At 31.0% G+C, this 23,175-nt stretch overlaps 1 protein-coding gene across 4 annotated transcripts in view; it reads left to right on the forward strand.

Annotated features, from left to right (window-relative positions):
• Positions 1 to 23,175, forward strand: part of LOC134695615 (tripartite motif-containing protein 2-like) — a 44,125-nt gene that overhangs the window by 11,132 nt on the left and 9,818 nt on the right. The window contains exon 1 of one of the 4 annotated variants that reach the window (XM_063556910.1): positions 2,992 to 3,111. The exons of 2 other annotated variants lie outside the window; for them this stretch is intronic. Coding sequence is in view for 1 of the 2 variants with exons in the window: in XM_063556907.1 (XP_063412977.1) it covers positions 13,120 to 13,176 (57 nt within the window). In the remaining variant the exon portion in view is untranslated. Of the gene's footprint in view, positions 1 to 2,991; positions 3,112 to 13,004; positions 13,177 to 23,175 lie in introns of those variants that run through there. One more of the 4 variants, XM_063556907.1, reaches the window with a different exon arrangement.

Here is a 23,175-nt window from a genome sequence, read left to right on the forward strand (position 1 = left end):
AAATTCTGGTCTGTTTTGTAGGGTTCTTTTAACAACTCAATTTTCAAACAGTTAAAGAGTTTTCATATGGTCGATTTCTATATGATGCAGTTCATATGAAGCCTATTTGTTTTTAACATTTAAAATATGGATACCCTTTGCACTTCCCAATGAATATTCTAGGTGTCATAGATCTTGTATTGTCGTGAGTAGGAGTAAGCTGTCACTATGTCTAGGAATGATGCATTATATTTGATAAACATGTAATTTTATTCTATATCTTTTACTTGTCTGACAGACTTTATGTCTAGGACAAAGCCATGGTGTGTTAAGTCTATTCTGTAGACTTAGTGTAGGTCTTGGACTAAGAGTTTCATCTTGAGATAATGATTTTATGACATATCATTATCCTCCATGCTTGGTGTTTAGTCTTGCAACAGAATAGGTCTTAGATGAATCTAGGATACCTTAAGTTACCTCAGACAGAGTAAACAGGATTTAAGTCTGAGATGCCAGGATACCTTGAATTGGAGTACTTTATCCTTAGTTATTAAAGATATGGGATAATCTAGTCCACATCTTCCTATATTTATTACATGCATGATTTTTTTATTAGTTGTTAGTGGCTTTGAACTAGCTGTCAGTAACTGTGAGTTCTCTCAGATCTGTTCTTAGTGTCCTTTTGTTGTTTGGATGTACAAGTACTTGGCCATGTCCACTTGTATTTTTAGTATTTGTATTTTTATCCATCTGATGAGTTCAGCCTTTTTCAACAGATTTTTATAGTTCGTTCTTATGTTGTACTATGCCATCAGTGTTCCAGGTTAGGGGGGAAGATTTAGATCCCGCTAACATGTTTAACCCCGCCACAGCCTGTAATTGAGAGGTTGTGATTTGTTTATGAGTTACATATATTTGTTTTTCATTAATTTTTTGTACATAAATTAGGCCATTAATTTTCTCGTTTGAATTGTTTTACATTGTCATTTATGGGCCTTTTAAGGCTGACTATGCAGTATGGGCTTTGCTCATTGTTGAAGGCCGTATGGTGACTTATAGTTAATAATTTCCATGTCAATTTGGTCTCTTGTGGAGAGTTGTCTCATTTGCCATCATACAACATCTTTTCTTTGGTATAGGAATAGTCTAAACAGAACAATATATAAGAAGGACAACGCTGAAGTTAGATCTAATGTTTTTTTTCCAAACCTGTATGTGTTGATGCTAGTCTTGAGATAAAGTTCAATCTGAGGGTCTGCAAGTTGATTTAGAGTCAGTTTGAACAGTATTTATTATTGAAAAATTATAACAATTAATATTCTGAGTTATTAGGATAATATTATATGTGGTAAAAAAAAAAGTCTTGTTGTCTTGAACATAATCTATAGGTAGCTAATTTATCTATCTTATACTATCAAAGAAAGGTTTCTAGAGTTTAATCTTGATCGAGGTAGAAGTTTGAAGTGGAGGCACTGATCTTGTATGTTGCCTGGATTGCTTTGAACATTTATTAGTCTAGAGTTTGAAATTAGATGTGCTTGCACTGATTGTAGGTTCTTGAAATAGAAATTGAGATGAAGAAACAGTGGCGGATCCAGAAATTTTCATAAGTGGGGGCCCACTGACTGACCTAAGAGGGGGCCGCCTCCCCCTCTCCCCCAAATCTGCCTCTGAGAAAAACAAACTGATTTAAAAGAAGCCACAAGGGAATATTTGAGAAGTGTTGTATTGTTTAATTTCCTATCTTCCAGGATCTTATTTATTGAGATGGGTCAGTTATTTGAGTTTGATCATGGTAAAGAGGGGTGGACATTTCAACACAGTTTTACACAAACTTAACTGGAATTTGAAATATGTTCTGCTTATTGCCTTCAAATGTACCGGAGTTTTGTATGTCAAGTGAATAAGGCTCACAATAGATCTCCAGAAAAATGATATTTAACATACTAATTTGAAATATGTTCTGCTTATTCACCTTATTGCCTAAAAATGTACCGGAGTTTTGTATGTCAAGTGAAAAAGGCTCACAATAGATCTCCAGAAAAATGATATTCAACATGCATTTCTTGAAGTATTTTTTTCCTTTCTCTCCCTTGTATATTTAATGCATCATCATATGATAGATGCTCATTATGACCTTCAATAGGTTACTGCAGCTATGTTTTCAAATGTGGTCATTGAAATATGTACCTGAAAAATTAATGCTTTTAATATTTATAGAATTGATCTTATGGTAGTTTAAGGTCTCACATGTATAAATGCGGTTTCAAAGACTGATATATATATGTTCACTACTTTTCAGAAAGTACATAAGCTTTTAAAGGGCTTCTGTTATTGCTATATATGGTATAAAATTGAGAATGGAAATGGGGAATGTGTCAAAGAGACAACAACCCGACCATAGAAAAAAAACAAAAAAACAGAAGGTCATGCACCAACAGGTCTTCAATGTAGCAAGAAATTCCCACACGGGGAGGCGTCCTTCAGTTACCCCTAAACAAATATGCATTTTTATTTTCAAATTATTTTGTTTCTTTCTTTCTTTAAAAACTACTGCACTTTTTTTGCTTACAGTTGAACATTATTATTTAAGGATTTCATGTGTTATTGTGAAAAAAAACCATTGTTTGTTGTTACATAATGCATCAGTGTAGTGAAACAGATTGTCAGGGAAATAATGTAATACATTATGTAGTTATAGAATTTATAGTTTTCACGGTAAATGTTCAAAAGAAAAAGAGTGACTCACAATCAACTTAATATTTTTTTCATATTGATTTTAGATTTTTTTTAATGACACAGTCGTCATTTCCCATTGTCACATCAACATCTATTTAAGACACCTTAATTACAATCTCACGATCGGTAGAAATAATCGTAAATGATGCAGCTTAATTTTTCCTAGAAATAATATTGATTTTTTCGCCTTGTTTGTATGTTGTAAGCTTCGGTAATCTAGTTAGAATATCTGATGAAGTTTGTGTTTCATTGACATTTCACATTTTTTGCAATGAGACTCCATGTGAATTCATGGTTGTAGAATTATTGACTGGAATTGTATTGGTTATTGATTTCGCTATTCCATGACGTTTGGGATTCCAAAATGGCAGAAAGTCATTTTAATCTGATCAGGTGATGTAATGTTATGTTTTTTTGTTGTGTTTTGCAAAATTTAGAGATTTATTATCGCGCAATCATAATGTTATGAATTAAACACTCCATTTATATATACATTAATTTGTTGCATTGCTCCTATACATTCGGTTTTGTCATGTATGTGTAGGGAATTTGTGTCATTAATTAATGCACATGATCATTGATGTTTTGACATTGAGTACAGTGGCGGATCCAGGTATTTTTATAAGTGGAGGCCCACTGACTGACCTAAGAGGGGGCCCACTCCTGAGTCACGCATCAGTGATTTCCTATATAAGCAACCAAATTTTTTCCCAAAAAGGGGGGGCCCGGGCCCCTCCCTAAATCCGCCTCTGGAGTCTTTTATGCTGTGCTGAGTATATATAACCTGTGTTTTAGGTGCATGCACTTATGACATATATATTAATGTGATTTCTTCTCTATATCACTATGCTACTTAATGTTTCTCTTTTCAACTGCTTATTTATTTAAATTGGTGTGCAGTCCATCTGATTTTTATGGCTCTGCTCCTTGAATATATCTCAAGGTTTCATCATTTAACATTAACATAGAACTTAATGTGCCCTGTGGTTTATTTGTTTCTGTATTTGATTATGATGTTGACAGGTAAATTTTGACAGACTTATGTTGTACTGTTACACCACTGTCTCAGGTTTGGGGAGGTTTGGTGCTTTAAAACAAGTTTAATCCAGTGGCATATGTGAATGTCAAAAGTCAGGAGCCTCTAGCTGTTTGGTTGTTATTTTTTCTGGTTCTCATTTTTAGCTCACCTGGCACAAAGGGCCAAGTGAGCTTTTCTCATCAATTGGCGTCCGTCGTCGTCCAGCTTCCGTCGTCCGTAAACTTTTACAAAAATCTTCTCCTCTGAAACTACTAGGCCAAATTTAACAAAACTTAGCCACAATCATCAATAGGGTATTTAGTTTAAAAATTGTGTCTGGTGACCCCGCATACCCAACCAAGATGGCCGCTACTACTAAAAATAGAACATAGGGGTAAAATGCAGTTTTTGGCTTATAACTCAAAAACCAAAGCATTTAGAGCAAATCTGACAGGGGGTTAAGTGTTTATCAGGTCAAGATCTATCTGCCCTGAAATTTTCAGATCAATCGGACAACCTTTTGTTAGGTTGCGCCCCTGAATTGGTAATTTTAAGGAAACTTTGCTGTTTTTGGTTATTATCTTGAATATTACTATAGTTAGAGATAAACTGTAAACAGCAATACTGTACAGCAAAGTAAGACCTAAAAATAAGTCAACATGACCAAAATGGTCAATTGACCCCCAAGGGAGTTATTGACCTTTTTAGTCAATTTTTAACAATTTTCATAAAATTTGTAAATTTTCACTTACATTTTCCACTGAATCTATTTGGCCAAGTTCATTACAGATAGAGATAATTGTAAGCGGCAAGAATGTTAAGAAAAGTAAGATCTACAAACACATCCCCATCACCAAAGCACAATTTTGTCATAAATCCATCTGTGTCCTTTGTTTAATATTTACATAGACCAAGGTGAGTGACACAGGCTCTTTGGAGCCTCTAGTTTTTTTTCGTGTAGTGTTTTTTGCATTATAAGTTTGTTTTGTTGTCCCAGGTTAGGGGAAGGATTTGGATCCAAGTTCATCCAACACACTAGTTTAACCCTGCCACACTAGATGTGCATGTCCCAAGTCAGGAGCCTGTAATTCAGTGGTTGTAGTTTGTTGCTGTGTAACATATTTGTTTTTGTTCATTATTTTGTACATGAATTAGTCCTATAGTTTTTTGCTTTCGAATTGTTTTACATTTGTCATTTATGGCTTTTTCATGGATGACCAGAGGATAAAGGCTTTGCTCATTGTTGAAGGCCGTATGGGGATCTTTAGTTCTTGACTTATATGTCTCAGGTGGAAGGTTGTCTCATTGGCAGTTATACCACATCTTCTTATTTTTAAAACTAAAAACTTGATGTGCCCTGTTTTATAGTTGCTCCTCCTATATTTGACTTTGGTTTTGTCATGTATATTTTGTCACTATTTGTCAAACTTCTTTGCCCCTTATACTCTTTAATTTGTTGATATTATCCTGCATCTGTGTGCTTCAATGTTCAGATCTAGCATTGTCAACTTCTAGCAAATCATTCTCCTCAACCTCTTGAAATTTTAGGGAGGTCAGTTTGTGATCCATGTTGAGGGTCACACTGACTTTGAGATGAATAAAGACCCAAATTTAATGTCCGACTTTGAGATGAATTAAGACCCAAATTGTATGTCTGACTTTGAGATGAATATAAAGACCCAAATTTAATGTCAGTTCTTATGTACATAAATGCAAGTTTAAAATTTTCTATAAATGAATTAGGATAGACAAACCTAGTTCTGTGACACATAAAACTGATGAACGGAAATTTTATTTTGAATCAACCAAAAGTTAAATGAATTTAGATATGAAACTATGTGACCCTTATTATATACATTTTCTGATTACTATAAGTGATACTTGACAGCAATGTGTGCAGATATCTGATATACATTGAACTTATTCTACCCTTCATCTCATGCAGGGGTGAATAGTATGACAGATATCATATCTTAAGATGACATTCTCCACAGGAAATAACATGCCCAGTGATAAGGGGAGATAACTCAGATAAAATGCATCCCCTGTAAAGTGTGAATATATATGTCATTGTGATTAGATATTTGGGATAGTTTGATAAATTGTGACAAAAGAAGATGTAGAAAATATTAAGGGTATCCAACAACATGGAGAAATGTACTGAAATTAAAATGACTCTTTTATTCAAATCATGTTCTTTTTAAAATAAAATTTCTATATCTTTTTTTTAAACTGGAAATAAATTCACATTTATTCCTTGAAGAAAAACCTGGAATAGATTTTGAATTCTAATTAGCTAGATTACATTTTGTGTTTTACAGTTAATTGATTTACAATTTCTATATGGAATAGTCTGAGTCATTTTTGTATAATTATTATAATTAACCAATTACAAGAAATGTTTACCATTAAATTTCCACAGCTTCCAAAACCTCCACTCCATTTTCAAGGTTCAAAGAAGAAAAAAAATGGGTATTTACAATACAAAGGTAACATTTTGAGGCACAGGCCATGGTTTGCTCTTTTTCAACACAGGTTTTAATTCTTGTGTTTTCAACCTAAATGATTTATGACAGTGTTTTGTGTAACTGGTAGAAATGTTTCAATTGGTTTATGAGTTAACAATGGCAATGTTGTTTTATATGTTTTATTTGCATATTCCCTCTGAATTTAGGTTTCAAATCAATACTTTTAAGTCAATACATTATGCAGATACATATTGTTTTCAATAAATATTTTTGCACCTCTTTCCAATAAATAATCTTTTAATCAATATTCATCAATATAAATGAAAATAAACATGTTTGCTCCATGTTTACATGAATAATTAATATTTAATATAAAATTATGAAGAAATTGATGGATTATGATAAATGCACATTTTTGGGATGATTTAAAAGAGATAAATCTTGATTGGCTGCCAATAAATACCAAATTTAACTATTTGAAACACTATATACAATGACCTTAGAGTTAAATAAATGTAAATTATGTTTTTTCCCTATAAATAACAAGTCTGTTTTAAATTTATGTTTTTGTCCGTATATGAGTCTTATTTCTGCGATATTTGAAAGTGCAGACATAAACATGATGTTGTTTTCGCTCACATGACCAAATCATATGATCTGACAGATAACACATTTGTTTTAAAGTTCTGACGTCATACTCATCTTCAATTTTTTTTTATCAGTAGGAAAACCACATAGGAATATGTTATTTTTGTTAAACTTGCACTGAAACAAGTGAAATAAGTACTAATGGTACTGCTTTACTATGGTACATTGTGACATTGATCGTTATCATGTGATTCTTTGGTTTTGGTTTTTTTTTCTTTTAAAATTTATGTTTTCTATTATTAAACATTTACTACAATATTACTACAATGTAGTACAGACATAAATGTACAGCATTGAACATATAAATGTATGCTCTCTCTATATATGAAAAGAAAAGATACATGAATGAGTACCAGTTCATGTATTAAAGGAATTGGGGTTTATGAAACAATGAAAAATCAACCTAACAAATATATTGATTGATTGTTGGTTGCTTTACGCCGCATAAGCACAAAAGGCTATATCACGGCAATCCTAACAAATATAGAAATTAGTTCCAACTGGACCATGAATGAAGGACAGAGTTCAACAGGTTTTGCAAAATAAGAAACATGGTTACATTTAGTTGATATGCTATCCCTGTACATCAATTTTCCTTTTCTAATAAACAAGAACAAATTCAATCATGTTACTAATGGTCAACAGTGACTCCAGTTGTAATAGTTTAGTAAAAAAAACGTAAGGTGCAATTTTTTTTAAATGACCCTAAAACATTGTCCTTGAACTTATCTCCTCCAGACGAACCCCAATGTTATCAATCAAATTAACTATTACACCAAAATGCACTCAACTATTGTATTTACTTTGAACTTGAATGTATGGGTACATGTAGAAGCTTAAGTGCCCAAGGCCTTGGTTCTCAAATCCAAACATTATAGGTAAAACTAGTGTATATTAGAATAAGGAAATGTGGTTTTATTGCCAATGAGACAACTATTCATCAGAGACCAAAGGACCTTGATGTAAGCAACTATAGGTCACTGTATCCTCATTGAGGGGGATAGGACCTTTATCTGGACTCCGGGATCCTGTGTTTTTAAGCTCAGGATTTCCGGGTTGACCCTTTCGGGATCCGGGAATACTTTATTCCAATTTTCGGGACCTCAGGATTATGTTGTTTTTAAGCTCGGGATTTCGTGATTTTGTGTTTTTATGCCCAGGATTTTGGGATCAGGACCCCTCCTTCCTTCCCTCCTTATTTATTGAGATTTGTTCAATCTTTAGAAAATGTTACTTGGAGTACTATTTAGGACAAGTATCCATTGAAAACACATACTGAACAAAGAACAGTCATGATACATGTACTTCAAACTTTTACAGGGGTTAATGTATTGATAAGCCCATATTTGAAATTTATTTTATTTGGATGACTATTTTTGGTTATCTTTGTTGAAAAAACCTTTCCTTTGCAATTACAACCTTTTTCATGAATAATTATACCCCCGCTTTAAAAAAGGGGGGTTATACTGTTTCACCTCTGTCTGTCCGTCCGTCCGTCCGTCCGTTAGTCCGTCCGTCCCATGAATATTTTTCGTCGCATTTTTCTCAGGAACTACAATACAAGGATTTCTGAAATTGGGTTTCAGGGTTTATCTAAGTCAGCTATACCGTGTGATGCGTTTTCCGATTGATCACTTGACAACTTCCTGTTGACCAAACACTTGTATGATTTTACACATTATAGCCAAGTTGAAAATTTTCGTCACATTTTTCTCAGGAACTACAATACAAGGATTTCTGAAATTTGGTTTCAGGATTTATATAAGTCAGCTATACAGTGTGATGTGTTTTCAGATTCATCACTCGACAACTTCCTGTTTACCGAACACTTGCATAATTTACACTATTGATATTATCCACTTGCGTCGGGGGTATCATCAGTGAGCAGTAGCTCGCAGTTTCACTTGGTTTTTTTTAGCTTACAAATTTAATCTGAGAATAGCAATCCATTGGGAAAAGTAAACACACATAATTTGATGCATGTAATGTTGTGTACAGAACAATTTACATCTCAATCATGTTTGTAACTCAGTAAGACATAAATTCTTGTTATTCAGTGTTTATCATTGGATAATGACATATATTATTTTTTTCATGTTTGTTTTTCGTATATATTGAATTGTAATAAATTAGGTATTTGTTTTCCCATTCGAACTCTTTCACATTTTCATATCAGGGTCTTTTATGGCTGACTAAATAGTAAGTTTTTCTTGTTTTCTTTAAAATTTTTGAAGGCTTTACAATCAATTTCAAATTTCTGCATCATCAGAACTTGGATATTTGTCTCATTTGCAATCATACCATATCTCCTTGTTTGTAGAGAGCTCTTTTATTCTGTGTAAATCTGTTCAGTGGATATAATGCTTCATGAAAATTCCAAATTTCAAAACTGAAACCAATGGCCGTACTTTGATCTATAATGGTTTACTTTTATTAATTACACCTTATGTAAGAATCCTGGGTTTTGATTGGTTGATAGCCAGTGTATTTTTCACCAATTCACTGTTATCGAATTAATATCGTTAATTTTTTAATGCCGCCGAGGTATTTGCCAAAAGGATATGTCTTGTTTACCCTCTCTGCCGTGGTATTTGCCAAAAAAATACTCTATCCAACGGGACGCTTGTAACGTCAAGATCATCAATGCATTTTTGAACATTAACATTCGGTGTAATTAAACAGCCTGAACACCAAAAATGTCAATAAAAAAAAATGTAATTCCAAAATTTCCAGCCAGTACCCCTGACGATGAACTTGAACTATTGACCTATTTCAGTGTATATGTACTTTGACACTAGATATCACTACTCAGACCAGTTGTATAGACAGGTGCCTGTAGTTTGATTCAATAAATTAGCTAGGATTGTCAAAAAATCAATTAAGGTTGAACTTTTAATACAGTCCAAGGATTTATTACCATATACATGCAGCATAAATTCTTCCAGCTCTGAAAAATATATCAATTGCGATTCTCGCTTTTAAGAATATTTTTACTTTACAATTTTTTTTATAACTTGAGTTTGTTATTAATTGAAATGTAATCAAAATGCGTGGAATTTTGAAAAAAAAGCCTGGTATTTTTGATGATCGACTTTTTAAATCACTCAGTCAATTCTTCTAACTGTGGATTTTTAATTTCCAGGCGCGGATCCAGAAGGGGGGGAAGATTCCGGGTTGGAACCCCCCTTTTTTTGGGACGATCAATGCATTTGAATGGGGACATGTAGTTAGAACCCCCCCTTTGTCCTGGGTTAGGACCCCCCCTAAAAACATCTAAATGGCTGGATCTGCCCCTGGCTTCTGATGGGAACTCCAGCCATGTAGTCCATCCTGTTGTAGCATTGATTTTCATTTCATGTAGATTTATTGTAACAGTTAAAATCAGTTTCAGCATTCAAATCACAGATTTTTCTACCCATGGCATAGATTTAACTTCATCCAAATTTGGCAAAAATGACATCTCTCTTATTTTTTGGTTTCCGATGGTCTTCAACTTCATAACTGATGTTTTTGATTTGAGCGCTACTGGTGAGCCTTAAGCAAACACAACCCAAGGGCCTTGCTTATTAAATTATAAGCCTGGTATATTTGACAATTTTTTTATTGATTCCTTTTCCTCGGAAAAAATAAGCTTCAACCAATATGATTAATCGTAGTTAAGTCCACATAGGAAATACAGTACAAGATAAAGGAGGACTATGCTGTAATTTATTGCAGTGATTTGTGACATATAATACTAACATCTTATTTGGGAAAGAACACACCCTGCATTAAACGCACCATGTCTGTAAGATGTATGCATGCTAGGTGTGACCTCTTGTGACCTATTTATAATATATGGCTCTGCACTTGACCATTTTCTCCAATTGACATGTCTTTCTATTTGAAATGGAAATCATTAATTGCGTTAAAACCATGTTGTAAGTAACTATTAAACACAATTTTAAGATTTTGTTTCAAATCTATCTATGTAATTTAGAAATTCTATTCGTTCTGTCATGATTAAAGTTAGTACACATATTTAAGAAGTTTAAATCATAAGACTTGCAGTCATTTTAGCCAAGTAATCATGCCGTCTGCTGTGTGTGTTTTTTTATTTTAACTTTTATTTTATCCCACATTGGGTCAATACAAAAATTTGAAAAAGCCTACCTAGGCGTCATAATTATTTGAACAAGCAGTCATTTCAATTTCAGTTTTTGTAAAATTCGTAACTTCTGATGCCTATCACAGCAGAAAGCTATTACATCACTTGCAACAATTTAACGTAAAATGAAGATGTATCTAATATGTCCTGGATCACAGGTGTTACTTATAGGTAAAATCACACCTGGATTTACCAGAAAAGACACTTTATTTCTCTAATTCTGCACTTCTATTTCTTTAAATATCACTTAATATTTTATCCATTTAAAAAAATTTACATATTTAATTTAATTACAATTAGATAGCTTGTCAGATCTTTTAACTTTTTAATGCATATGCTGTTGTTGACAAGTGTGTAGGACATGTAATAGTTTGGTCTGGTAAATAGTATATGTACTTTAGCAACAGGTTCATAGTGACAGAAAACATTTAGCTGCTACTAAGGGTAAGTAAGTCAGTGTACTGAACCAAAGTAGACATAGGAGGATACAGGTACTTGTTTTAAGGATTTAATTGTTTGAGTTTTGGGGGGTATAGAATATAATACGAATGGGTCATTTTGAATAATTGATAATGAGGATTCATTTTTTTTCGTGGGTCTCATTTTTTCTCTGATTAAGAAACACTTTAATACATTTTCTTGGATATTTTGTGGTTTTTACTCATCTCTGCACAAAAGAATTAAAAAGTTTGTCATTTGTTAAACATTTGAATTTGTCGTTCACTTGTACTTACAAAACCTACAAAAATTGGTATTCAACGAATAATGATGAATCCACAGTAAGGGAAAATTACATTTAGAAATTTAAAAAAAGTAATGCAATTACAAATGTATATATAAATTATTTACTAAGTTTAACTAAAATCTATGCAAAATGAAGTCAATATCCCCTGTCTTATTTTAAAAATGACTTGAATTTAGGTATATCTTTGCAGATGTTGGATAGCTATCTAACATAAGAAAATCACTTGAGAGTATCTACAATGTAAGATAAGACACAAGTTTTGGTGCCTCAAATCTAAAATTACAAACGAAGTAGTCAACTTAACTTAACATTGAAACAATAAAGGATTTGAGGATTTTAGTGATTTCAGGGGTTATGGACAGTTTTTAGTAATACAGTAACACATAAAAAAAAATGATGTGGTATGATTGCTGTTGAAACTAATCTCCACAAGAGACCAAATGGTATAGAAATTGACAGCTGTGACTGCAATTCAAAACTATAGCTAGTCTATTTGTATTGTAATGTCAAATTTCCTTGATTGGAGTTATGTCCCTTGTCTGTATATCACATGACTTCAATACCAAAACCTCTATTTAGTGAATGTGTAGATGCTCTTGATTAAGAAAATGATTGATATATGTTTTAAAGCATATAGATATAGGAAGATGGGGTGTGAGTGCCAATGAGACAACTCTCCATCCAAATAACAATTTAAAAAAGTAAACCATTAAAGGTCAATTTACAGCCTTCAACACGGAGCCTTGGCTCACACCGAATAACAAGCTTTAAAGGGCCCCAAAATTACTAGTGTAAAACCATTCAAATTACAAGATTCACACATTGTGTCCTGAAATAATTTTGTTTTTTGCTTGAATATATAAAGTATTTTTGTATGTTATTATGTTCAAACAGTATTGTTATTAGATTTTTTTTCTTTCCAGTAGTTTTTCAACAAAACCATAACAATAATGATATGTCAATGTGTTACTTCATTATTGGAGAAAAAATAAATCAATACATCTTCTTTTGTTGTCAACATTTCTGACTGAAAATAGATTAAAAGAGTAATCTCAATTACTACAAGAAAAAATCGGTACAATTTATCATGCCTTATTTATAAAACAATATTTAATATTTTCTGCCGCAGATTAATACTGTTGTTTCTATTGAATAAGTTATGATTATTTTATTGACACAAACCACAGTAAGACATTTACCTGTTAAAGGTACCGTTTACCTATATATATACAACAGGTGATTGATAAGTGGTAGTATCGTGTTTAACCACTAGTGGTGATAGACTATAACTATATATGACTTAGGATGTGGTATACAGAATCATTTTAATTTATTTATTTATGGATAAATAGGATAGTGTAATATATATTGTTAAATGAGAAAAATGGATATTGAAACGTGGAAATCACAAATTTTCGATGAAATTGAACAGGTATAGATTTTTAACTTTATATTATATATATATAAAATACACAGAAAAGCGCAGAAAATATTTGATATATGTAACTAAACTTTGATATAAGTTAGTAAATTTTAACATTTTTCAATATTATATTCTTTTATTTGGATCTAGTTCAGGGTTGCCTAGAATTTGGAATATCAAATGTATTCTTCCAATTTTAATACAATTTGGTTATTTGATGCTTAGATGTTTATTCAGCAATTTATATCATTCCAGACAAATTTCATCATATTTAAAAAGCGATTGATTTCTTGTTGCTTGTTGAATGTCCAGTGGTAACTATTTCATGCATATCTAGGAGAGAGCTCTTGTATTGTAGTTAAAGCTAATGATGATTTTTTGTGTGTGGCAACATTACTGCAGGCAATCATTTTAGTCTGATAACATTCCTGCTATTGTTGTTTTTTAAATTTTACTTGGTATATATTCTTTGACCTAAAAGTTCTGTTAGCCATTGTGTTTAAAAATTTTGATTGTCTTACTTAAGTAGATTCATTTTAAGGAAAACACTTTTTTTTGTCTCTGTTTATATATATTTTTTTTAATTTTCATTTGCCTTTTCTTTTATGATATCACTAATTGTTCTAAAAGTAACATGTACAAAACAAAATATTAAATCTGTCTTATTTTATACGTACAAAGCTTATAAATTGTTTGATTGTGGTATAATTTATCTGTGAATTTTTGATAATTTTTTCTTTGAAGAACATAAATGGTTTATTTTTGTGGTAAGTTTTTGTATACATAGTAATATATGTATTTGTTTGCTAGATAAATTTTAATTGAGATTATAATGATTGATAAGTACATTATGTACATATTATGTAATCTATAGATAATACCATTAATGGCTATATCTATCTTATTCTTTTTAAGTCGTTTTTGGAATTGCTATATAAAGTTTTATATTCTTTATAGAATAGGTATTTTTTGGAAAATTTACAGACTAAATAGAAAATGACTATATATCCTAGAACATAGTTTTTGCTTGGGTTGTATTTTCTGTCTTAATGTCATATTAATGTATTGAACCACTGATTTGAACAGTAATATTTAAAATGCTTTAATAGTTCAAGAGACATATGTTGCAAAACATTCATCACAAGAAAAATTAGATGAAATAAATAAGGCAACCACGTACTGTTGGGTTGCTGTCTATATAACGAGGTCCACCCTACATTTCCTTTTATTTATACTTGTTGAAAATTGAACTTTTTGAGGCATTTCAATTTTTATAAATATTAACTTCTCATCACGATTTTATTTACTAATGGAATGATAAAGTAATTCAAGAACAATTAAATTTTATTTTATGTTCAAATTATAAAGTTTATGATTTGTTTATTTGTATTCAACTATCAGAGCGTATACCTTTAATCATGAACAGAGGTAAAATTGACCAGTATGGACATTATGGTCAACAATTGACACGAGAGTCTCCTAATTAGGTATGCTAAGGACATGGTCAAAGATAGAAATCTAATTTATTGGTCAGTGGACAAGATATATCAGTTACGTACTAATTGATCTTACTTGTTTGGGCAAACACGGAAGACTGGTTTGGCCGAGAACTGAAATAGGTCATCATATTATACAATTATCTTCATCCAATGTAAAGGGTCATTGAACCCTTCCTCAACAATAATACTGACTCAGAAGTAGTTAAGTAACTGTATAATAAACTCCTTTTATGTGGACAAACAGAATTGTGCTTATATATTAAATTACTGTGAATGACTGAATACTGTAAAGCAATATTTTCCTTAACTGTTAATTTATTTTTGTTATTTATTTTATATTTATACTACTGTTATGGGCCTTAGGGTGCAAGAAAGTTAATGATATTTGGTATCAGCTTGCTTGAAATGTAACAGTATAAACAGTAGATCCAAGTACAACATAAACCAAGTTGATTAACCCAGGCCATGCACTCTCTCTGCCTAAAGTTCTACACATTTATTTGTAACTCAATAATTTTGAATCAGATTTTTTTTTTTTTTTTAAATTAGCGTATACTAGATGTACTATTTGACTTAAGACTTAAGTAATCTATGATTTGTTAAAATATAAGACTAGCTTTCCCATTTTATTTGAATGTTATGACATAATGTGTTAAAACAATAACAGTCTTTTGTATCTGTCGTGTGATAACTATTATGGACCTGAGGTAACAGTATTGACCTCATCCTATGACCTCATTGAATATTGATAAATTGGGTCCATGAATACTAATAAGAAAGACTCTGTTTCATTGATTATGCCCTCGTCTCTTGTTTTTCATATTGTTGTATGTTGATGATGCACATAAGGCGGATATTTTTTTTTTTAAATATACAGTTGCATCATGTAAAGTTATGTGGAAAAAATCAATTTATGTACTTTTTTGTACTCTGAAACATACTTGATTGAGCTATAAAAAGTACATTTTTGTATGGTACTACTAAATTGTGTTATTTATTTATGGTGGGTTACAAAGTGATGACATTTTCATTAGAGGTTACATGTTTATAAAACAACAATTAGGTTGTTTATTATATGCAAATATAATACATCAAAGAAAAAGTTATTTTAGGGAACTATTACATTATTGTATGGAGACAACGCCATGAAATAGTCCTTTCTTTGCTAAATGGTGGTAGAAAGCTTCCAATTTTATCTTAATTAATAAAACTAAAAATATTTACCAGACAGCTAAGTGCATATTTTTTTATATTTTGAAAAGAAAGCTTTACTTTTTTATTGAATAAAATAACAATTTGTTTTGTTTAGAATTATTATTTTTTTAAGAAATTATTTACTGCATTTGATTTTTCCATTTTTTTTTTGTAATTCATGTACTTGTAAATGAAAGTCACAACATGTTTTATCGAACACAATCATTAGCCCTAGGCCAAGTACTGTCAAAATTTTAATTGAATTTACAAGCTACCCTAAAGATAACAGTATTGCATTACTTTAATTGAAAGTAATTTTATCACCTTCATTTGAAAACTTTGACGTTTTTAAAGGGTGTGTTAAATTAAAGCATTGAATGAAAAATCGTGTATCGTATCTATCAACTTCTTATATCCGGAGTCGGAACCACGAAAATCACATTATATTTTTTAATTTGATGAATTAAATGTTTCCACCTGTACAGGTTGTCATGAATTTATCTTGTTCCTCAGGCATAGGAAAAGATCCAATATTTGAATACACCCAAACAATCTTCATATTAACCTTCATATTCGTCAAAATGTAAACGAAAACAGGGTTGATAAGTGCATAACTATGTTTTGTTGATGGAAGTAAGAGTTGATGAATATCAATATAATAGTTTAACCACAATTTGAGATTTGATGGATTATAAATTGTCCTATAGGAAGTTCTTTAACAACTCATTTACCTTAAAAGTGCAGAAGTTTGCCTTAAGATATCATGTTGATGTTGTCTTTTCGTGTCAGGCTAGGATCGTAAATGGCATTATGTTTTCTGGTCTGTAAGTCTGTTTGTCTCAGATTCGGATCCAGGATTTTGTTAAAGGGGGCCTCCTGGCAAACCAAAGTTTAGAGTGCCATTTGTAAAACGTCAATGCATTTATCATACTGGTATATGTAACTGCATGAAGGGACGACTATGCGCCCTCTCTAAATCTGCGCCTCTGCATTGGTCAGTCAGTATAGTGACCATCACTAAATTTGTCTTAAATTAGATTAAAGATTTTGTAAAAGGTAGTTTTGTACAGATGTTTAAAATGAAGTGAACATCTAGTTATTTAGTATTTATGCCAAATTAATATTTGGACCACCATTACACAGTTCATTATACATGGAAATGTGATAGTGTGTTTTCAACCTCCTATTACTATATTTCGTCTCAGATAGACAAGAACTATAAGACTGCTTAGTCTTGGGACAAATTGTTAAAACTTATGAAGAATTTCCAATCACAAAATTTTCAAAATTCCTACAAACAGTCATGTATCATTTGCATACTGCTTTCTTTCATCACATAAAATAGGGAAATTTAGGCTGAGAAAACTCTTTTTAAGGTGAATTTGCCCTTAAAACTGCATAACCCTTTTTTAAAATTACTAAATCAGTTTGAAATTTATGTCGATAGGGAATGAACCAGTGGTTATGTTCTTTGTAAAATGACTAGACAAATGTAATATCATCTAACACAAAAATACAACTTTTGAAAAGGAAGCCAGTTTTGCAACCTTGTAAAGTGTAAAACAAGTCAATATTAAATTTTAAAACTGTTCTTTTACCTACAGGTTAATACTATATATAAAGACAGTTTCAAAAGATATTAAACGAACATGCAATAAAAATTTTAAGCAATTGGATCAGACATGTCTGACGACTTTAGGTGACATCCTTATTATGTAGTATATGACATAGTAATTATAAATTCAATAGATATGAAAGACAATATTGTACAAACATCAAACTTCAAAGGCTTTATTTGTACAGATTTGTTCTTTGAAATGATATGCAAATAGCAGTTAATGTTTTAACATATGCATTACATGGGGGGTGGTTTATCATGTACAGTCTAAAGGTCTTGGAAACTTCTTACTTTGCTGAACGACTAGAAGTTAGATTTATAGGAGGAAGTGATACCTTTTATGCACCTGTTTGTTGGTGGGGAGTGTTTTGGTTTGCCCTGTTGGTCTGTAGACTTTTACCCATAAGTCATTGCTATATCAAATATTTATGAAATTATAACTTGAATTTAATGGGATTGATTGTAGTAAAGGCCCTTTCCATATTAAAAATGTCTTAGGTCTCGTTCAGAGTTTACAAAACCTTTTTTCCCTTGACCTTGAATAAAATCAGCTGGTCCTCACTATTATTTTTTTGGCAAAATACTAAAATTGTGTCGGCCCTTTGTAAAGTTTTGGTGGTAAAATCCTTTGGACCACCACTTTAAGAGATCTCTACTCATTTTGGAGTAATTTGGCTTTAATAGATCCACTCAAGAAACAGATTGTGGTCTTTTTTTTTTTTTTTTTTTATTATTTATGATAAAAGTTGAAAGTCAAGGTCATATATTTTCTATAAAGTGAACCTTTCAATACGTTGTATGATGAAATGAGTATAAAGTCCAAAGCTTGCTGTGATATAGCTACTATGAGACCATTGGGGAGGTCTTTTTGCAGAGACAATGACATGATAACATAGAAAATCAATGTAATTTGGTCAGATATATTTTTGGCAGGGCTTACAAAAACAATCTTTCAGTTTAATCAAAATAACGATTTTAATATAAATAAAACCAAAATAATTATCTATGAAATAAAATAATGGAAAAGAATTGTTGATGCAATCTGCAGGTTATGCTATAATATATTATAAATGTAACTTTCAATATTACATGCTTGTTTGTATATATGTGTGTGAAATGGGTAAAATTTCTCAAACATGATTATTGATTGTTATTGCAAATATATTTATGAATGAAAATGACAGTTTTAATAGTAAAATTTGATAGATTAATTTGACACTCATGTATTAATGGTGGTCTATTAGCATAATCAATTTCTAAGGTATTCCGTGTGATTTGAAATTTATATCGTAATTGAACTAAACAGGATTGAAAATTGATCGATTGAATAAAAATTGAGAAATTGTGCCTGTTACAAGGTGTCTTTTATTAATCTCTCTAAAATTTATGGCAGAATTTGTAAGATTTATGGACTAGAAAAATAGTCATGATGCTCATTAATTAGAAAATTATATAAGGATAAAAACTGAACTGTAATTCAGATAGATGAATTTCAACAGAAATTGAATTTTCATTGATCTTTTATTGTTCCATTGTGTGTTTTAATTTTTAACTTGTGCATTATCACATTTCTAAATAAATGATTAATTGAAAGATGTAATTGTGGTAAAAGTATATAGTATAGAAAAGAAGATGTGGTATGATTGCCAATGAGACAACTGTCCACATTATTAAAGACCAAAATGACACAAACATTAATATATAGGTAACCGTTTGGCCTTCAACAATGACCAAGCCCATACTGCATAGTCAGCTATAAAAGGCCCCAATAAGACAATGTAAAACAATGTAATGTAATGTAAGACAATGTAAAAGTATCCTTGTTTCAATTATGGCTGAAGAAAATAAGAAATCATACAGAATCTCTATATCCTTACAGGATTGTGATTTTCAAGTTTTATTAAAACAAAAATGTGCTCCATATGATGTAATTTGGAGTGCTTATAATTTAAAGTGATTTTCTGTAAAAAAAAATCATCTAAGTCTGCTAAATTCAGCAAAAGGTTTGTGGTATCAAAGCCAAATTTCGACCTCTTGATACAAGGCCCGGAACAACCTAACTTTTACATTAAAGCTAACTTATATATAGTAATGAAAGTCAGACTGTTGAAGTTATTTTGACCTGCTGTATAACATATAAAGATTTTATACAAAAAAATCTTCTACAAAAAAGAGGCCCTTTTATTTTGTGATGTAGGATTTGTATTGTTAAAGCCATGAAGTGTTTCCTTTCAAAAAGCCATTTAAACGACTAAATAAATAAGATAAGTATTAAATAAATTATTAACAGCAATGTCGATTTTAATTTATCTATTTTGTTTAGATTTGACAGAATCGAATATGACCTGTACAAATATTAGTCCAGTGATTTGGGTCCTTTTATGAGATTAATTTTATTTACTTAAAAACCAAACAACTACTAAGTTTGAATGGGTGAAAAGTTCATTAACATTTCTCGATTGTAAGAATGTCAGTATTATAAAATCATATATAATAAGCTTTAAAGTAATTAAAATGTATAAAATCGTACAATTGTGGTTTACAGAAAGGAATCTATTCTTTCGGAAGTGATCTATAAATGTCAACATTTATTACTTAATGGGTAACTGACCTGTTTATCAAAAATAAGAAAAGAAAAATGATAATATTCAACTTATTTTTGCACTTTAAATAGACAAAATATTTTTTTAATACAGATAATATCTCCAGGCTATTATGACATTGAAGTAATTAGAGCTATAATTTATATGAGGAAAGAATATTTTATTAATTTTCTTTGACAGTTTTGACAGTGCCACTTTCTATGATAACATAAAATACCTAAAATTCAAGGTGTCCAGTGATTGAAAACTTTTATTCTGCTCAAATAGGCAAGAAATAACTATTGCAATACACTAGAATTCATTGTCTGAATGCTTCATATTTTCAAAAGTTTTTTTTCCTTTGAATCAAATTTGTTATATTATTTAAATCATTTGAAATGACTCAAATCATTTAAAATTGTCAAGTTTCACAAGTATAACTTGAATGATGCCACCTGATTTTTAATTCTGTCATAGTCATCGTAACAATTGAAAGAGACCAAAAGGATAAACGGATAAAAGAACCCATCAGACTTATAACTATCTGAGGCCTTTTCAACAGATGTTGGGACTTTATTCTTGTGGTGGGCAAAAGGAAATTCAATATTTGGTTACATAATATTTTCTCTATTTTATTAAAACGACCCCCAAAAAACAGTTAATATTTTGTATTGTAGCTGTACGAGTATCAATGGTTTTTAATCAGACATGCTTAAAATTCGTGTTAGACAAGATATCACCTGACAATACAAGTAGATTACCTTTCTTCACATCTCCAGGTGTTATCTTATATCACAAGTACATTAACAATTAAAGGGGATTTTTATGAGGCGATGCTAAGTCCATTGCATGTTTTATTGACGGAACAGTATCAATATTATTGCTTCCAGAACTATAGTCTATTGAATTTGAATGTTTGGTTTTTTACATAAACTTAAATGACTTTAATTTTGCAATAAAAGGAGATGTTGGGTATAAAATGGGAATGAAAATGGGGAATGTGCCAAAGAGGAAACAACCAGAGCAAAGAGCAGAAAACAACTTAAGACCACAGTGTGTTACAATGCACCAACTGGAGGCACTCTTCATGCAGTGAGTGAGCTGGCCCCTGAACTTATTATTATAAGAACTCTCAGAAAGATTATTTTTTACTAATGGGATTATCCTCTTGAACTAAAGATTATTTATTTATTTATTTGAACAAAAATGTGTATTAGTTCAGTAAAAAGGAAAGTCACACTAAATCCAGAACATATAAATGAACTAGAATTAAAAAAAACCTATACAAGGTCAGAGGCTCCTCAAACTATATGAGCCTAAAATCATAAAATACTATAACCCTATTAAGAATTTCAGCACACAGTAATTAGCAGTGGGAAGATCTCTAAATAATATCTCAAGCTCTAATTTGATTTGTCAGCTTCAAAAGTCTTCAAGTGAATAATGTCACAAAAGTTATTATGCTTCTAAATATTGAGCTCTTCCTGCAGATCTTCCTATCAAAGATTTGTAATAATGGGACTAGAATAAAGTTCAATTTGATCGGTGTAAATTTTCAATTAGTATATTACACCATACACTAATTTGGTGTTGTATTTTATCGATATGAAATAATCTCTTGGGGCTGTTAGTGTCATATCACCATTTTTTGTGGTCATAGTCATATTTGGTAAAGTACTATGTTTCAAGTATCGACAAGATGTAAAAGTACAATTCGTAAAGAAGACAGTCTAGACCCTTTTATTTACTTATACTGACACAAAGTTTTTTTCAACGAAGTAATTTTGGCAAAATGGTGGTTTTTCTGAGAGGGTTACGTAAAGGTTTTTTCTCAAGCAACGTATTTTGAAATTTTATTTCATGTGCAGCCATGAAAAAGGTTCATCATTCACTTTGTTATGTGAAATTTGTAAAAAGATCAATGTGCAAGACAATTTTAATTGTTCTTCATCATGAAATGGCAATGTTATTTTGCATTCTTCCATGCAGAACCCCCCACCCCTTTTACACCCCTCTTCTGATTATAATATATATTTCCAAATGGTCTCTTCAGTAAAGGTGATCATCACTCGTAACGTGAATATTATTAGATTTATGGCATGTTTGAAAGTACTTTAGCAACCTTTTTTAATAGGTTTTAGTTCCGTGTATAAAACGCCATATTATTAGTTCCGACATGCAGTCCTATGATAAGACATGTAAGAAATTAGCATGACAAAAGTGTCAGCCCGTTTTGATGGTATTATACTCTTAACTTTAATTTGTCAAATAAAATGGATCTGTTCTGCGATGTTTATATTGCACTTACAACTGAACAACCAAATTAGATATAGACATCAGAAAAAAATTAAAAATAACTAATGTATTATCTGTTGCTAAGATTTGGAAAATTTATAAGTAATTTACAATTTTATGTATTACTACGTTTTAAGGTGTCACATCCTTTGAAATTGATGAAAGTTGGTTTAAAGGTATTGACAACTTATAATACAGGTTTGTGTGGGTCTTCATTTTGGAAGTGAAGATCTGGATTAAAGCAAAAGATTACAAATAATGTCATATTATTATGGCAGCGTACTTATTTTAACGCATACAATGAAAGTTTAGTTTACTTATTAAATTAGGTTGAAATTTGTCAATCAACTGCTTTTACCGAAGTAGGGAACCAGTTTGCAATGTTATTCTTATATGAAGTTTTCCACTTAAAGAAGGATTAATGGCTTGCAGGAGACCTAGTGCAGGGGACCAATTCCAATTATAAATAAATAGTCCAGAGTTATTGTCAGTTTTATCAACCTTTCAAAATCTTAAGATTTACAAAGGCACAAATATTTGAAGTATAAAAACCTTCTTGTTCAAAGTAATTTTTACATTATTTGCTCCTTGTAAAATTTAATTGCACAGTTTGAAAATTTTAATTATATACTTAAAAAGTTTGATTAAAAAGATATTTGATAAGGATTGATTATCTTGTTTGACGTTTTTGAACTTTTTAAGGGTTACAATGAAATGCAGTGCGTTTTCTCACAGCAGGGTTGTTTTGAATTTCTATTCAGTTATATATCGTTTTATCTAAACTAGTTGAGATTAATTGAATATTTTGAGTTTTGAGAAT

The sequence above is a fragment of the Mytilus trossulus genome, chromosome 14 (genome assembly GCF_036588685.1).
Source record: "Mytilus trossulus isolate FHL-02 chromosome 14, PNRI_Mtr1.1.1.hap1, whole genome shotgun sequence".
Classification (NCBI taxonomy): Eukaryota; Metazoa; Mollusca; class Bivalvia; order Mytilida; family Mytilidae; genus Mytilus; species Mytilus trossulus.